This window comes from Drosophila bipectinata, chromosome 2R (assembly GCF_030179905.1).
Source record: "Drosophila bipectinata strain 14024-0381.07 chromosome 2R, DbipHiC1v2, whole genome shotgun sequence".
In the NCBI taxonomy this organism is placed as follows: domain Eukaryota; kingdom Metazoa; phylum Arthropoda; class Insecta; order Diptera; family Drosophilidae; genus Drosophila; species Drosophila bipectinata.
The window spans coordinates 19,779,862-19,796,017 of NC_091737.1; the positions used below are offsets into that span (position 1 = coordinate 19,779,862).

The 16,156-nt window shown below is 44.7% G+C and overlaps 3 protein-coding genes across 8 annotated transcripts; 2 read left to right on the plus strand and 1 right to left on the minus strand.

The window, feature by feature from the left end:
- Nucleotides 1-207: 207 nt before the first annotated feature.
- Nucleotides 208-661, plus strand: LOC108119280 (cytochrome c oxidase assembly factor 5). Its single transcript, XM_017232425.3, has 2 exons — nucleotides 208-504; nucleotides 563-661. The coding sequence occupies exons 1-2, from the start codon at nucleotides 304-306 to the stop codon at nucleotides 602-604; spliced, it is 243 nt and encodes an 80-aa protein (XP_017087914.1). The 5' UTR covers nucleotides 208-303; the 3' UTR covers nucleotides 605-661.
- Nucleotides 643-4,608, minus strand: pea (ATP-dependent RNA helicase pea). The gene is made up of 2 exons (XM_017232423.3): nucleotides 1,274-4,608; nucleotides 643-1,218 (listed from the first exon to the last, which is right to left on the minus strand). The coding sequence occupies exons 1-2, from the start codon at nucleotides 4,488-4,490 to the stop codon at nucleotides 671-673; spliced, it is 3,765 nt and encodes a 1,254-aa protein (XP_017087912.2). The 5' UTR covers nucleotides 4,491-4,608; the 3' UTR covers nucleotides 643-670.
- A 132-nt stretch (nucleotides 4,609-4,740) lies between these two features.
- On the plus strand, nucleotides 4,741-9,457 carry Rcd1 (Reduction in Cnn dots 1). 6 transcript variants are annotated; one of them, XM_017232424.3, is made up of 8 exons: nucleotides 4,741-4,896; nucleotides 5,874-6,193; nucleotides 6,252-6,778; nucleotides 6,835-7,280; nucleotides 7,340-7,565; nucleotides 7,674-7,733; nucleotides 7,794-8,552; nucleotides 8,607-9,457. In XM_017232424.3, the coding sequence occupies exons 1-8, from the start codon at nucleotides 4,741-4,743 to the stop codon at nucleotides 9,326-9,328; spliced, it is 3,216 nt and encodes a 1,071-aa protein (XP_017087913.2). In that variant the 3' UTR covers nucleotides 9,329-9,457. The 6 variants fall into 6 exon arrangements, with proteins under 6 accessions (XP_017087913.2, XP_043066218.1, XP_043066219.1 ...); XM_043210280.2 differs by lacking the exon at nucleotides 4,741-4,896 and adding an exon at nucleotides 5,056-5,718; XM_043210283.2 differs by lacking the exon at nucleotides 7,674-7,733.
- Nucleotides 9,458-16,156: the final 6,699 nt, after the last annotated feature.

The window sequence follows — 16,156 nt, forward strand, 5'->3', positions numbered from 1 at the left end:
AAAGCGACGGGTTTCAAGACAAAAACAATTTATAATAAAAAATTATTTATTTTAAAACTAGTAATTTAATGGAAAGATGTGAAATTCACTTAGCCCATGCATTAAACACTACCCTAGAAATATTTAATCCATTATTTAATGAAATTTTTAGAGCCAATGTTCAGTGCTGCCATTTGTTTTGAAAGGCATTCCGGTGTTTTTCAACACCTGTCGTTTCCACAGTTATCATCAGCTGTCTTTGGTTTTGTAACTGAATATAAGTTTTATTGAGAAACACGCCGGGTGAATTGAAATTGAATCAAAATGATGCGCTACGAAGGCAACGAGAGGCTGGCCGACGAGACGGCTTGCGCTGGAGTAAGGGCTGACCTCAAGATGTGTCTGCTGGAAAGCGATTGCTGCCGGATAGATAAGTTAACGCCGCGCCAGTGCCTCCAGGCTAACAACGTCCCACCAGAGTGCCAGGTCCTTCGCAACACCTTCTACGAGTGCAAGAGGTCCCTGGTAAGGCTGTCCCCTAAAACGTTCTTCCATCAGAGTCATAAAATGTTACTAATTCCAGTTGGATAACCGACAACGCTTCCGCGGACGCAAAGGATACTGAAGTTTAAACTAATAATATATTTCTAGACGCTTAAATACAAAAAATTCTACACATAAACCGCGCAGATTAATTGCGGCGTCGCCGGACGCGTGAGATACGCCAGGCATTGGGCTCCTCGTACTTGTTGTACAGCGGTTCCAAGCGCTGGTTCTTCTTGAACTTGCTCAACTTTGTGGGGTCAGAGAATCGGAAGAAGGAGGGTGCAAACTCTACCAACCACTTGGGATCAATGGTGGTCACCTCTCGCATGTATTCCTTTGTTGTCTGTACCAGCTCGTGGTAGATGACCCACTCCGGCTGGCGATTGAAGAGAGCGCTCGATGGATGGATGTACACAATCTGGGAATCGACCAGGGTGCGATAGCCCTCCTGTGGATCTTTCTTGGCCGCATTGCGGAAGAAACCAGAGCAAATGGCCTTCTGAATCCGCACAGAATTCTTTCCAGCGGAGACTACGTCCAACTTATGTCTGTCCATTATTCCGAGAAGTTGTTTCCTTACGTCCTGACTGCGCTTTAGGGTTCGGATCTGTACAAAGTTCTCGTAGCACCAGGCATTCGAGAATTTATTGTTCTTCCAGCTGTTGTAAACGGCAAGCAAGGTTAGATGGTCACCTGCAAGGATAAAAGGGGTTAACAGATATTATATATTTAGATTGAAAGCACCTACCTTCCGCCTGATTGAATTTTGCCTTCTTCTGATCCGCCAGAGCTTGCTTATCCTTCGGTCTGTAGAACACATTTTGAACACTCAGCATCGAAACGATGGTTAGGATCTCGTCCGAGCACTGCAGGGCCACGGACATGATCAGCATCTTGGAGAGGTTGGGTTCCAGGGGGAACTCTGCCATTCGCCTGCCCAATCGGGTCAGAAGTCCTTCGTCATCTAGCGCCGAAAGTGAGTGCAGCTGCTCCAGCGCCATTACCAGAGACTCCACTGGTGGCGCGTCCATGAAATCAAAGTGAAGCAAATCGTTAATCCCCATGGTCTTCAGCTGCAGCACCGTGGTGGCTAAATTAGTACGCTGGATCTCGGGCACAGGGGTTGGCAGCATCTCATCCCGATAAGCTCGCTCCGTGTACAGTCTGTAGCACTTGCCAGGACCGGTTCGCCCAGCTCTTCCTGCTCGTTGTTTGGCTGCTGCCTGCGAAATCGGAGTAACCACCAGGGAGTCCATGCCAGTCTTGGAATTGTACACCTTTTGCTTGACAAATCCAGGATCCACCACGTAGAATATGCCATCAATGGTCAAGGAAGTCTCAGCTATGTTGGTGGCAATGACCACCTTTCGACTTCCAGCGGGCGCAGGGTCGAAAATGCGAGTCTGCATCTCGGAGGGCAGGGCCGAATAAACAGGTAGAATGATCAGCTCAGGAACATCGGGTCCTAAGCTCTTCATCCGCTCGTACAGGATCTCGCAGGCAGTGTCGATCTCCTCCTGACCGGTTAAGAACAGTAGAATGTCGCCGGGTGGCTCTCGCAAGTGAATTTGCATCACTGTGATGAGTGAGGCGTCCAAATAGTCTGTCTCCGGCTCCTTCGTATACAGGACCTCTACGGGGAAGGTCCTACCGGGAATCGTGAAAATGGGTGCCTTGAAGAAGTACTGGGAAAACTTCACGGCATCCAAAGTGGCCGAAGTGACGATCAATTTCAGTTCCGGCCTCTTTTGTACGGCTGTCTTCAGCAATCCAAAAAGTACGTCCGTGTGGATGGTACGCTCGTGGGCCTCGTCCAACATAATCACAGAGTAACTCTTGAGCTCGGCCTCCATGAGGCATTCGCGGAGCAACATACCGTCTGTCATGTACTTTATCATCGTTTCCGGGCTGGTACAATCTTCAAAACGAATGGTGTAGCCCACTTCCTGGCCCAACCGACAACCGTACTCCTCGGCCACACGCTTGGCCACCGACATGGCAGCTACTCTTCTCGGCTGGGTGCAGCCAATCTTCCCTCTAGCCGTGAATCCACACTCCCCCAGATACTGGGTGATTTGCGTCGTCTTTCCGGAACCCGTTTCTCCAATGACAATGAGTATCTGGTTATCGGTAACAGCCTTGATCAGATCATCTCGCAGCTTGTAAATGGGCAGGGATTGCCGCTGCTCTATCAGGGTCAGATCGGTCTTTTTGCCGAAGGAGGACTTCTTGCCGCCGATTACGTGCTTTTTCCATTCCGGCACCTCCGCCGGGGCGGCTCCCATTCCTCGCATATTGGCCGCCAGGCTGCGAGAGCTGTCCTCCTCCGGCAGGGGATCGATCCAGTTCTTGTTCAGACTCGTGGGCAGTGCTTCCATCTCTTGTTCACGCTGGAGCATCTTCTGCTCCCGACGCTCTTTTGATAGAGCCGACTGCATCATAGCTGCCTGGGCCAGGGAACCATCTGGATTCTTGACAATCCTCACGGGTGACAGATCATGTAGGGCTCTTCCATGCCCGGAGAGGAATGGCGGCTCCTCCTCAACAATTTCTATTTCGATGTCCGCTTCATCGTCTTCATCCTTCGGCAGCAGTCCAGTTTCTTCGTCAAAGTCCGGCATTTCACTTCTGTCCAACACACCGGAACTGATCATCTGCTTAATCTCCCAACGCTCGGGACTGGAAATCCTGGTGACACGCTTTCTGGAGTCGTGTTCGTCGCCATCCACGACACCGCCCTGAAGATTCAGTTGTGAAGTGCTGCTGCTGAACGGCCCATCGGGATTGCGATCTCTTAGGGAGTCCTCTTCGGAAACATGTGATAGAGGATTGAGATCCCGTCCACTATCCTGATCCACTTCCTTCATGGATAGCGATACCTTTTGTCCTGTAATGGACATCACTTTCACCTTTACGGATTGATTCCGATTCACTACTTCGGTGACGTCGGTGACCCTTCCCTCGGCTCTTAGTTGAGATATATGTACTAATCCTTCCCAGCGTTTCCTCACTCCAAATAGTTGAACAAAACACCCAAATGGAACGATGTTTGCCACTTTTCCAGAGTAGATCTTACCCGCTTCAGGATCATCGGTCATTGCGGCAGCTGGCGGTGGCATTTTTTCGGTACGATCTCGATCTCGTTTGTCCCTGCGGTCGCCGGACCGGGAGCGACTGCGTCTACGGCGCTCATGGCGATCCCTAGAGCTAGATCTACGACGCCGTCGGTCGCGATCTTCACGGGACCTGCTGCGCCGACGGTTATCACGGGATCTGCTACGTCGTCTGCGGTCTCTATCCTTGTCTCGGGACCTGCTTCTCCGGCGATCTCTGTCTCGATATCGATCCCGATCCCGATCTTCACGGGATCTGCTACGTTTGCGGACATCCCTGTCTCTTCCCCTACTTCGGCTACGTTCTCTGCGCTTGTGACGATCCTTGGAGCTGGATTCCTTTGAAGGTTGCACCTCGGCTTTTGGTTCTCCAGGAGCCAGGGCTTCGAGCTCTAACATAGCAGCGTCCACGTCGCTCATGTCGGTTTTGTTGAGGTTCGTTTGCAATTGCTTTTTTTCCTTCTTTTCGTCCTTCTCGTCCTCCTCCTCCTCGTCGCTTTCTTTCTGTTTGCTGTACTTATCATTGGGCAAAGCCAAGCCTGGAAAGAGCTTCTCGAGCTTAGACTTTTTATCATCCGAACCGTTGGCACCGCTAATCTCATCGCTGGAGCCACCAGTTCTACCGGGGCGCATCAGGTTAATGATGCGCTGAAGATTTTGAATCAGGGAATCGGGAAACTCAGCTCCATTATCCAGCAGAGCCTTGCGAAAGGAGTCGTACGACCGATTCTTGTTTTCCAAGTCGATGATGAACTCGGCCAGGTCCTTATCATTTATGCCCAGATGGTTGTCGAGCTCTGTGCAGATCTTCGAGACCAGCGACAGATACTCCAACTGCTGCAGCTCGTCCATGCCGCCGGAGTATATTTCTTCAAAAATCAAGTAATTTCACCAATTTTCTACTCCAAACAATAGGCACGCCGAAGAGTCAGCTGTTTTTACACGCCGTAGTGTTGAAAAACGAAGCCTATTATCAGGTCGAGGTGGCAACGCTCACACTATCATTACTCTCGATTTGACGCTCGCTTATTTTAATGTTTTTGCGTTCTATTGCGGGGAGAATATTTATCCGTTTTTGTTTTGATCCAACGCGCGGCGGAAGATGTCTTCGTTCTTTGAGTGCTTCAACAATTTCGTGCAGAGCGGCGGCAACGTAGCGCAGAATGTGTCACAGGAGAAGGAACAAATTGTGGCCCAGCAAGTGGAATCCGAGATGGAGATCCAGCCAATGCCCTCTACTCCTACACCCAGCGAGAGTGTAAGTGTTGTGTCCCTGCCTTAAAATATCTTTTGTAGGTTGATCATGTTCCTTATGCAGTTTGGTTGCTAATTGTTGTGAAATTGACTAAATATTTGTAAGGGGCCGTGCATTTTGGGGCAGCTCGTGGCGTTGCCGGACTTTGTTGCCAACTTCATACATCTGGCAACACCAATACGGGCACGCCATTATTTTACAAGACCAATTGCGAAAATCGCGTTCTACGTTGTTAAGCCGAACGGGAAAAAGCCTGAACGTCTTGTAAAATTTACAAAAATCGTTTTAAACGTTGTCAATATTCGGTTTTGTGTGGTATTAAAGTGGTGCCCTAGTTTCAGCTGTTTGCAAGCGCCGCAAGTACAACAAGAATTGGAAAGAAGAAGAAAATCAACTTCAGGCAGCGAGTAACAAAAAAAAGCTAAACGGCGACCATTCACACGAATAATAATGCTTCAACAAAATACAAATAAAAGCGGCGGCAGCAAGCCGCCGAGTCCAGAAATTATAACCTACAGTCCGAGCAAATTCATGACCCGAGTTGGTCCAGGCGAAAACACATACACCACAAACACACACTTGCGCACACACACACACACACACGCGCAGGCAGCTACGGGAACAGCAGCGACCGTAACAACAAAAACAAATAAATCGACCGGAGCCAGCGGCGGATCCACATCGTATTATGTGGTGAAGGCTGGCTCATTGGGCAGCGCAGCATCAATGACGGGTTCAGTTAAAGTTAGCACCCCACCCAAGGCCTGCACAGTGATGAAGTCCCCATCGCTAGCCGTCACATCGCCCGCCACACCAACCGAGAGTGTAATAAGTCCATTGAGATCACTATGTCATCTACTAAACAGCACTGCATGTTCTCCAAACACCAACCAGATCAGATCCCTCACTAACTCTCATTTATTAACTTTTTTTTTTAATTATTAATATTTTCTTAATAATATATTTGTATTTTCCCACAGTCTAGCACCATCTCCGCGCCCAGTGAATCCTCTTTTTGCAACGACAAAATGGAGCACAGCTACATGAGGGATCCGCCCATTCGAAGCGATGTCTGTAATGGACTGGCACCTGCCCGTAATGTATTGGTACGTCATCCGCCGCAGTGTACCATTTGCCACACATATCCACAGAGCGAAGAGATGACAGAGTTTCAGCAGGCCCATGTGCCGCCGTATGATGAGATAGCCGCCAAGGAGGCCATGCATGAGTGCGCCCGCATCGCCAAGTATGTGAAAAACAACAACTCTGATGAACAGGATTGGGTGGCTCGCGTTAATCAGTGAGTAACACGAAGCTTTATTCTAGCAGTTTAAATTTATTTCCTCTGTTTCCTTCAGGTTTGGCTGGACACCTCAGCAGCAGCTTCTGTTCGAGAAAGTCACTGCCATATTGGATGAGGACCAATTGGCACGTTTGGCCAACGACAAGAGACAACACGAAGCTCTGCATCGGCGCGTGGCCATTGACAAGTCCGCCTCACGTCTGCGTAAAGCTCTGGCCAATGTAAACTGGGACCAACGCATCACACAGTGGCTGCATGCGCTGCTAATGGAGCACTTGTCGCCATCTTACATGGCTTCCTATCTGGACATTCTGCAGACACTGAAATCAAAGTTGCCCACACTGGTGGACAAGATGCTATTCAGCAGGCCGCTTAACACCTCACAGGAACTCTTGGCGCCGGTCATGAAGAAGCGTTGGGAACCTATCATCCTGCCCAAGGGGCGTCAATTTTCGCATAATGCCATTATGGTGGTGCTACCCACCATGCCTACCAGTGGCCATGTTCCAGAACGAATGCAGAAGTGGTATCAGGCGTTGGCCACCATAACCCAGGTGGTGCAAATTACGCTTCCCAACACGAGTAAGTTTACTTATAGAATCTTTTAAAACATTTCTAATAATTGTACGTCCTTTTAGACAACCGAATTGCTAATCACAATCTGGACCAAGTGGCCGAGACGATTGTTTCGCTGACTCGGGTTAAAATCCACGAATTGCGCACAGAGAATCCAAACCGTGGGATCATACTGATCGGTTTTAATGCCGGATCTGCCTTAGCACTGCAGGTGGCTATTTCGGAGAGTGTGGCCTGCGTGGTGTGCATGGGCTTTGCCTACAACACAGCACGTGGTCCGCGAGGAGCTCCCGACGATCGCATGCTGGATATTAAGGCTCCGATTCTGTTCGTCATTGGACAGAATTCGGCCCGCACCAGCCAAGAGGAAATGGAGGGACTGCGGGAACGGATGCAGTCCGAATCTGCCTTGGTGGTGGTGGGCAGTGCGGATGATTCGCTGCGTGTGCCAAAGAGCAAGCGGCGCATCGAGGGCGTGACTCAGTCAATGGTGGATGCCATGGTGATTGTAAGTGGTTACCCAAGGATCTACGATATTATTTTAATATATTTTGGATTATTTTGTAGGATGAAGTATTCGACTTTGTCAATCGTACGTTGAACAACCCTCCCGGGCCTCGGATGCCCACGTCGCTGATGAACAACCAAAACTACCAACGACAGTCCAAGCCGTCCCACATTTTGGCGGATGGAAATGCCAACAAGGCGGCTCAGATGATGCGAAAGCGAAAGATTGATGGTGTACTGGAGGATGGGATGTGTACTCCAGCAAAGTCAAAGTTCCCCCCGCACAGTGAGTATCTGAAGCAAGCCAAGAACATCTTCATCATCATTCAATCATCTAACTCGCATGAAATCCCACTAACCAATGATCCCCAATACCCTAACCACCAATTGAAAGGTCGTGCCTCCAAGCCGAAGCCGCCGCGCCTCATTGATCCGTTTGCTGCCAAGCGAAAGGGTAAACTCATTTGGGCCCTGCTTTCCATTTCCAAATCCTAACCCTTCTACCGTTCCTTAGTTGGAAGACCTCGCACCCGCCCAATGCCCAAAGCAGTCGCCTCGGCTGGCTTGGGAAGCAAAAAAAAAAGTACATCTTCCCCTCAAGAAAAACCGATCCTAAGCAGCGATGAACTTAATCAATCCATTGAATTCATATTAGATGAGACCTTGGAGTACGAGGACACTCAGTCCCCTGGTGGCGCAGTTGGTGCTGCGGCATCACCAGCAACAATTACCGGAGGATCGGCTCTACCCAAGGTTATCACACCAGCTGCACTGGGCAAACCGCATCCCACTCCTGTCAACCTGGCAGCCGGCACCAAGATCAAAATGATTCCGCCGAATCAATTCGTGCAGATCAAGACGCTACCCAACCAGGTGGCGAACGCGAAGCTCATCAACTACGCCCTGAATAAACCTGGCGGTGGGACGCCTACCCATTCCACCATTGGTAACATTGTAAAGACAATCCCAGGCCCATCAGGCAGTGGTCAGCAGGTGTACACCCTCAAAACACCCGCTGGGCAATCGACTCAGTTTGCATCCGCATCCGGAACGGGGGCCTCCTCCTCCCAGGGTCAGCAGAAGTACACGGTGTTTAAAAACGCCAACGGCATGACTATGCTGCAGCTCACCAAGAATGTGTCCACTCCGCCAGCCAGCAGCTCATCGTCGAGCATGGACCTATCCAACATCATCGATATGCCCATTGTGTTTGCCGACAACGAGGGCAACATTGCAGATCAGCAGAAACAAGCGGATAAAGATCACAAGCCAGGTAACTTAGAGAGTTTCTTTGTGAATTTTGTAACTAATTGGTAATTTTTTTCAGTGCCTATTCGGAACGCGAACAAGAGTCCTCTGATCATTAGCCAGAAAATCATTAAGGAGGCCAACAAGCCGTCCGGTATGGTCACCACCAGCAAACCAGGCACCAACATAGTACTAAACAAGGGACTCCACCAGTTGTTGACCCCCTCACCGGTGGGTGGCGGTCAGAACAAGGTGGTATATCTCAACCGGAATTCTATAAAGCCAGTCACCGGTGCACATCGCGTGCCCATACGCATTGTGAGCAGCCCAAAGACCAGCGTGCCATCGAATACCTCTAGCGCCACAAGCAGTCCTCTGCTGGTCGATCCTGCTACAGGATCTCTTGTTCCCAGTGTCAAGACGGTGAACATACAGACGATCAAACCAACGACGACGTCCCTTCCAGCAGGAGCTCTCCGCAATGTCACCGTGGGCAATAAGACCTACCAGCAGTTTCAAGTAATTAACAGCCCGGCTGGATCTACATCGGTATCGGCCGATGGTAAGGCCGTTCGGAACATATATTTCAAATCGGCTGCCGGATTGAAACAAGTACCCGTTCAGATGATAGCTAATAGAGTTGGCTCTTCGACAGCGCCGCCTGGAACTGCTGTGCGCCGGGTGGTTAACATTGGTCCCGTCTCCAAGCTATCAACCGCTTCGGGCGTCGCCGACTCCAAGGTTATTAAGCTTCAGACAGCAGTGTCTGTAGCAGCTCCTTTAAGTCAGAGCAAAAACTAGGATAAGAAATAGCTTATAGTAACTAATATATGACCTGTTATTTTGGTTCTTACCTTATTACCTTATAGATATATAGATTGACACTGTAAATATGTTAATAATACCATAAATAAGTTTGAAAGAAACGAATTCGAATTGTTTCCAGTTTTTCTCAAAGTCTGTTAATAGCTTGAAAGAATTTTATTTCAGCAAAATAACAGGAAAAAGAATTCATTAATACTTTAGTTCTGGGAATTCGTTTAGGAGACGGTTTCATTTGCAGACACGAACACATTCTTGATTCGAGTTTTAGGTTTCCCTATATATAGTATCTACTCTACTTCAGGTGGACTTAACAAGTGTATGTTCTTGGAGCTCCCCGGAGAGAGAACAGGAAGCGCTGGCGGCGTGAGAAAATTATTATCCAATGCCTTGAATTCCATCAAATGTTTCGGAAAAAGAGTTTCTTCGGTTGTATCTGGCAGAGACACCAGCCCGAGGGAGTAAATTATGTAAGCACGAATTCACACGGCCACCAGTGCTTGTCTAACTTTATGCTTAGAACTGCAGTTTGTCGTCAGTCTTCAGTCTTCAGTCCGGTGGACATCTAAAGTTTCATTGAAGCTCTCTGGGCTTGTGCATGTACAATGTTTTCTTGGTATAAGTTGTCTTATTTATTTTTATATATATAATAATTTATTTTAACCCAACATTAGTGAAAAAATAACAATATTTTTTGAGTTTTTGAAATAGGCTTTCGTCACCTACCTGAGGATAACTTCTTTAAGGATAACTTTGATCAAGATTTTAAGAACTTTCCAAGTATTTTAGATCTTAAATAGGATTTAATTTAAAGAGATTACCTAAAAATAAATATAAAAATATAATTTAATCAATTTTTTATAAAGAAATAAAATCATTCAAGGGTTAATTCCACTTTCTGGCCATTCAGCAAATTTCTAAGACGAATCGCGCTCAAAGGCAAGAACATTGTCGCGAATCGGCCTGCATTTTGTCATTTAGATATTTGAATGCCCACATACATATATTTAATTACATTTTATGTACAGTTCGACAAACGTGCTGATATATAAAGATAAATATATATAATTCCAATTTTTGTGGCGTCAAGGGCAGTGACGACTTGCTGGACTTCTTGGGATTTCAGTAGAGTGCCGAACGTGATCAGGAATAGATCGTCAAGGAATTCAAATAGTGACTTGAAGTTAATAGTACTATATGGTGAAAAGAGTAAGACATCAAAGAAAATAGTGTTCAAAAAAGAAAACCAGTTCTTGTGTGAAAAGTATTAGACAAATTAATTTTCTCATTAAAGCCAAATGGCTTTTAATAAATTTCTCAAGCTTGGACGAAACAATTTTTGAATATTTCCCAGATTACGCAATTTTTTGGAATTATGTGAATAGCCTGGCGATTCCCAGACTCGCCAGAGTCGGTAAATCGACAAAATGCCAAGACGCAAATCGAATTTGATTTAAAAATGTCTTTAGCTGGCTGCTGCCTGCTGTCTGCTGGTTGCAATTGCAGTTTTTCGGTTGCAGTTGCAGTTTCGCTTCGCTTACCACCTGCCGGGCGCATTTTGTTTATACCTTTTTTGTGAGCTGGTCTTAATTTGTGGCAATTTGTTGGACCAGAAACCCACTGGGCCAGCAGCCAGCAATCGGCAACCAGCAGCCTGCAGCTTGCAACTGCGTAAATTATTATTTTTTTTTCTTTCAGGCCTCATGTGCGTTTGTTTATGGCTTATTATAATAATTTTGTGTTTAGCCTAATTTTTTTTTGGCGAATTTGTGGCACCATTGAGCTTTAAATAGTCTGGATGTGGCGAATATTTTTTAAATATTTTTTTCAGCTTCTTTTTTTTTTAAATATTCAGCATCTTTGTAAAAGAAACTGCAAATCCTTCACACAAATCCTCTAAACAAACACCAATAAGCCCGAATATATGGAAAAGAGCTCAGGACTTTTGATTTTTCCTCACTTCTGGAAAAAGGGAAAATGCAACATTGAAAGCAGAATCGTTTGCTGATAGTTTGGCATACAAATGCAGCATCCAGAATGGGAAATCCCCCCTTCGTCCTTTTGGGCATCCCCTCATCAAATGGCGCTTAATAACATGCAAATGATGTGAAAGTGCATGGGTGAGAAGTGGAGGGAAAATAGCAAATGCCACTTACATTGCAATTTCGCGGGCACTCCAAACACCCACCAACCCAGCCCCACCTGGCTGCCCCATTTTATCTCTCTTCCTTTCGCATTCAATGTGTGCCTGACACTTTCAATATTTTTCCAGGACAAGCATTTGCCAGGAGAAGGATGAAAAATGAGGCAAACAGCAGCACAGGGAGGAGCAGCCAGTCAACCATCTGATTATGCCAGAATTGATTGGCCCGGAAAGAGGAATTTTTGTGCCAAACTTTAAGTAAAGATTTAAAAACCAACGTTTCGGGAAGTGGCCACTACCTCGCAGTCACGTGATGCCAAAATGCAACTGACACTGATCCGGAAGTGGACATTAAATAGTCCTTAACCTAAAAGATTAGTGTTATTTTGTGTTTTCTGACTTGAATAGTTCATGTGATGTGACGTAGTGGAACATTCCTGGCGTTCTTAACAACAAAAAAGTGATAAAATTTTATAACATTTTGTATAGCTTAATAAATTTACATATAATATATAAAATAAAGTCTTTAGTTTCGATTTAAAGCCCTTATTAGCTACCAGTAATCATAAAACTGTGCTCAGTTTGACATTTTAAGACTGTAACCTATGGTTTGACAAGAACTGAATGGAATATCTGACAGTTCCTTTGTTTCCTTGTCCCCTTCACTCACCTGTCCCCATCCTCATTTCTTATTCCTTCTTTTTACCATCTTGGGTAGCTTTGTTGGCCAAAAGTCTGACACGTAAAAATAAGTCCACCACCCACCTCCTCGGTCTCCAGCTTCCCCTGTTTATCTCATCCAACCTTGAAGCCCGCGCCATGTGCTATTTTTAGCAATAACAGGCCCCGCAGTCACAGCAAGGATGCTGTGGTCCCCAAGGATTTGTTAGCCCGCTCCCAAAGAATGGTATATTATGAATTACAATTTTCTCGGGTCGCGTAATTCTTGTAAGTGCTGAAATAGCAAAAAAAGGAGAATAAGGCGGCCGAGGGCTGGTTTTCTGGCTAAGAGACGACAGTTTACAGCTTTCAGTGAGTTCTTAACATAAATTTATTGCTTAATTCCTCGCCGGGCTGTTTGTAAAATATTTTGCATAAATTTCTCATTAGGTGATTACTGTTTAATTTTAATAAGGAAACAAATTATTTAAAGCCAAATCTTTTTAAACAAAAGTTATCTAAACTATAATTAAAGAAACTCAATTTCCTCCATAAATGCTTAAAAAATTCAATAAATATTTTGGCCTGGCAGACTATAATTTACATAATCTCATCGCTTTAAGTAGTTCAATCATAATCCAGTTGCATAATTGTTTATGGAGAAAAAAAATGAACAAAAATTTGAATTTCAAATCACTTTGGACACGCAGTTTGACAAGCATTGCGAATTTTCAAACGCTCTGAAATGCATTTCCTGTTTAAAGTTTTTGTTGCTTTGGAATTTTTTATGACTTTTCTTATAGCTACTCCTTTTTGCGATCACTTTCCCTCATTTGGCCTGGAATACTTGATGCAATTTTCACTTTCCTCGATTTTTCACCTCGTCTAAGTATGCAAATTTTTTGTTTCCTTTCAGCTGCCGTTTTTCTTGGAGTGTCTTGCCAACAAAAACAATAAAAAAAGCAAAATGCAAAAAAAACGTTTTCATTATGCAGGCAAAGCTCCATGTGCCACGCCCCTTTTGCAACTGCCAGTCAGTCCGTCTGTCTGTCACTCAGTCATTGAGACGATCTCGCATTGCAGGAGGAGTCACAGACAGCCGGTTTGGGCCAAATATATAAATCACGAGGTTAGTGAGATGTGAACGAAGTCTGAGGCGTCCAAACATTGGACTTTCACTTGCCAGTCCAGCTCTCAGGCCTTGCTTCAGTTTCGTTTGTCCATTTTTCTGCTTTGCTGAGCCGCAGAAATTGATCCGATCCCCGATCCGATCCTTTACCCAAAGTGGTGGGGGAGCTCTGGTGATCGTTTTAGTATCGCCATGGGGCAAACGTAATTATTCACAGATCATAAGCTATTTGGAATACATAACTTACAAGTTGTTACATACAATCGTATATGCTAATATGTTTTTAAGAGATATATGGGTTTTTGAAATCTGGAACATTAAAATGAAAAGTATTGATTAGAGTTGAAGTATTTGAAACAATTCTTTAAGAATTTATACAAGTCTTTTCAACAAGATCTTCAAGGTTCTGGAAGATCTGGAAGAACATGGTGTTCATATTCTTATTTTTAACTGTTTACTTTTGAAGACTACATATATTTAAATTTAATATTTCTAAATATATTTTTAATATTTCTAATTATTAAAATAATCTATAACATCTATTGGAAGCCTTCCCTTGATATGTTGAATGGAATTTTTAAAAACCCTATACCTACTAGAAAATAAATGGATATATTATCTATTACTATATTATCTAAACATATAGTAATAAACTTAATAAAAGATTAAATAAAAAGCCATATATAAAAAACCATTTCCACCAGGTTTATAAAGTCTATTTCTTAGTCTTAGCTTTTGAAACACAATTACAGCCAACAGGTAAGACATGCACCCACAACCTATGTACATTCGATCTGATGCCATCCTTTGCAGCTGCGTTTTATTTAGCACCATCACCACCACCACCAGCAACCATAACCATCACCACCAGCACCACATTCTCCCTTGGATCCACCCCCACCATCCAACCCAAGAGTAGCCAACTGATTGTTATTTATTGTACGTTCGTCTGCTGCCGCTTTTGGCTTTTTTTCTTGAGCCACCCATTGTGGCCGTGTTATGAAAGCCTATGAACGGTGGGGCGGGGGCGGTGGTCGGTGGGGGCGTGCCGGGCACATTACATGCACCACCAGCAGCAAACGTTGCAGTGGCCGGCTCATAAATCGCTCGCTGAAGCGACTGACGTGCAACATTTAACATACAACGGTGTAACAAGAGGCTCTCAAACTGTACGCCTAGCACGCACCTTTTGAAGAAAAAAAGAGTGGAAATACATATGTGGGGAAAATCGGTATGAAAGGGAGAGCAGAGGGGCCCCAAACCGTTAAGCGTTGCAAGCAGCTGATAACATCATTAGCCCCCTTTAACCCATTGCCTGTATTACAGAGTCTTGTTCATTTTGCAGTTATAATTGGACTTAAATAAAATTAATAAAAAGTGTTGGGGAACTTTGGGGGTAAAATCAAAAGTGATTTTCATTAATGGAACACAAAATAAGCTGCATTAGCATTTTGAAAATTGCGTTTTCCCCGCCAAGCTAAAAATTTTCCACACAATGCCTACACAGCCTCCTTTATAATGGGGGTTCCCCAACTGACCTCCGGGGGTCATCCTTTTGCAGCTCACGTTTATTGACTGAAAATTTCCATTTCCCATCAAATGGAGGAGCAGACATTAGCATAAATCAATATTTTGGGAAGGGGGTAAATGGGAAATGATGGATTCCAGTTTTTAAGTTAATGTGGAGAAAGGATGCTATTCTACAACGCCGGAAATAGTTTCCCTTTAATCCAAAGAAATGTAAACAAAAGTACAAAAAAAATATATATAAATGTAAAGAAGTTAGGATAGAAGACAACCAGGAACCACAAATAAAAGGAATTCCATACTTTTTGCTTTTAACACAAAAACAGCTCAAGGCACCTTTGGAAATAACACTACACAAAAAGAGGAAAGACTAACGAGGAAATTGGGAACAATGGACCGGCAAGAAAAGCGATAAATGAGCCGCACGTGGCCCTCTGCCCCTCCGCCCTCTTTTGCCACCCAACGCCCGAAAATGAAAAACGATTCATGAGTCAAAACATTCAAAGAAAATGGGGAAAACCTTAAGAAGTGGTCAGAAAAATGCCCGAGTGACCCAGAACTTGTGGAAGAAAAAGTTGAAGGTGTTCTGCTCAGGTTGGAAAGGAGTGGTGTGGATGGCGGGTACATTTTTACAGATTTTAGCCATCAAATTTAATTGTCTATTACAATGGATCGGCACATAGGAAAAATGAATGGATTTAGATGCAGAATGGTGGCCAATCGAGCTAGAAATCGTTTAAGGTACTCCGCTTGAGAATCGGATGAGAATTGTGGAAGATATAGTCATCGCTGTGGACCCTATAGGGGAAAACCTCATTTTCAAGGGATCCAATCAGGAAAAATGGAAAAAAATCTATAAAATATTTTGTCTCAGGATTTTGATGCAGAATGGTGGAGAATCGATCTAAAAATCGTTTAAGGTACTCCGCTTGAGAATCGGATGAGAATTGGGGAAGATATAGCCATCCCTGTGGACCCTATAGGGGAAAACATCATTTTCAAGGGATCCCATCAGGAAAAATTTAAAAAAAACTACAAAATATTTTGTCTCAGGATTTTGATGCAGAATGATGAAGAATCGATCTAGAAATTTTTTAAGGTACTCCGCTTGAGAATCGGATGAGAATTGGGGAAGATATAGCCATCGCTGTGGACCCTATAGGGGGAAACCTCAATTTCAAGGGATCCAATCAGGAAAAATGGAAAAAAATCTACAAAATATTTTGTCTCAGGATTTTGATGCAGAATGATGAAGAATCGATCTAGAAATCGTTTGAGGTACTCCGCTTGAGAATCGGATAAAAATTGGGGAAGATATAGCCATCCCTGTGGACCCTATAGGGGAAAA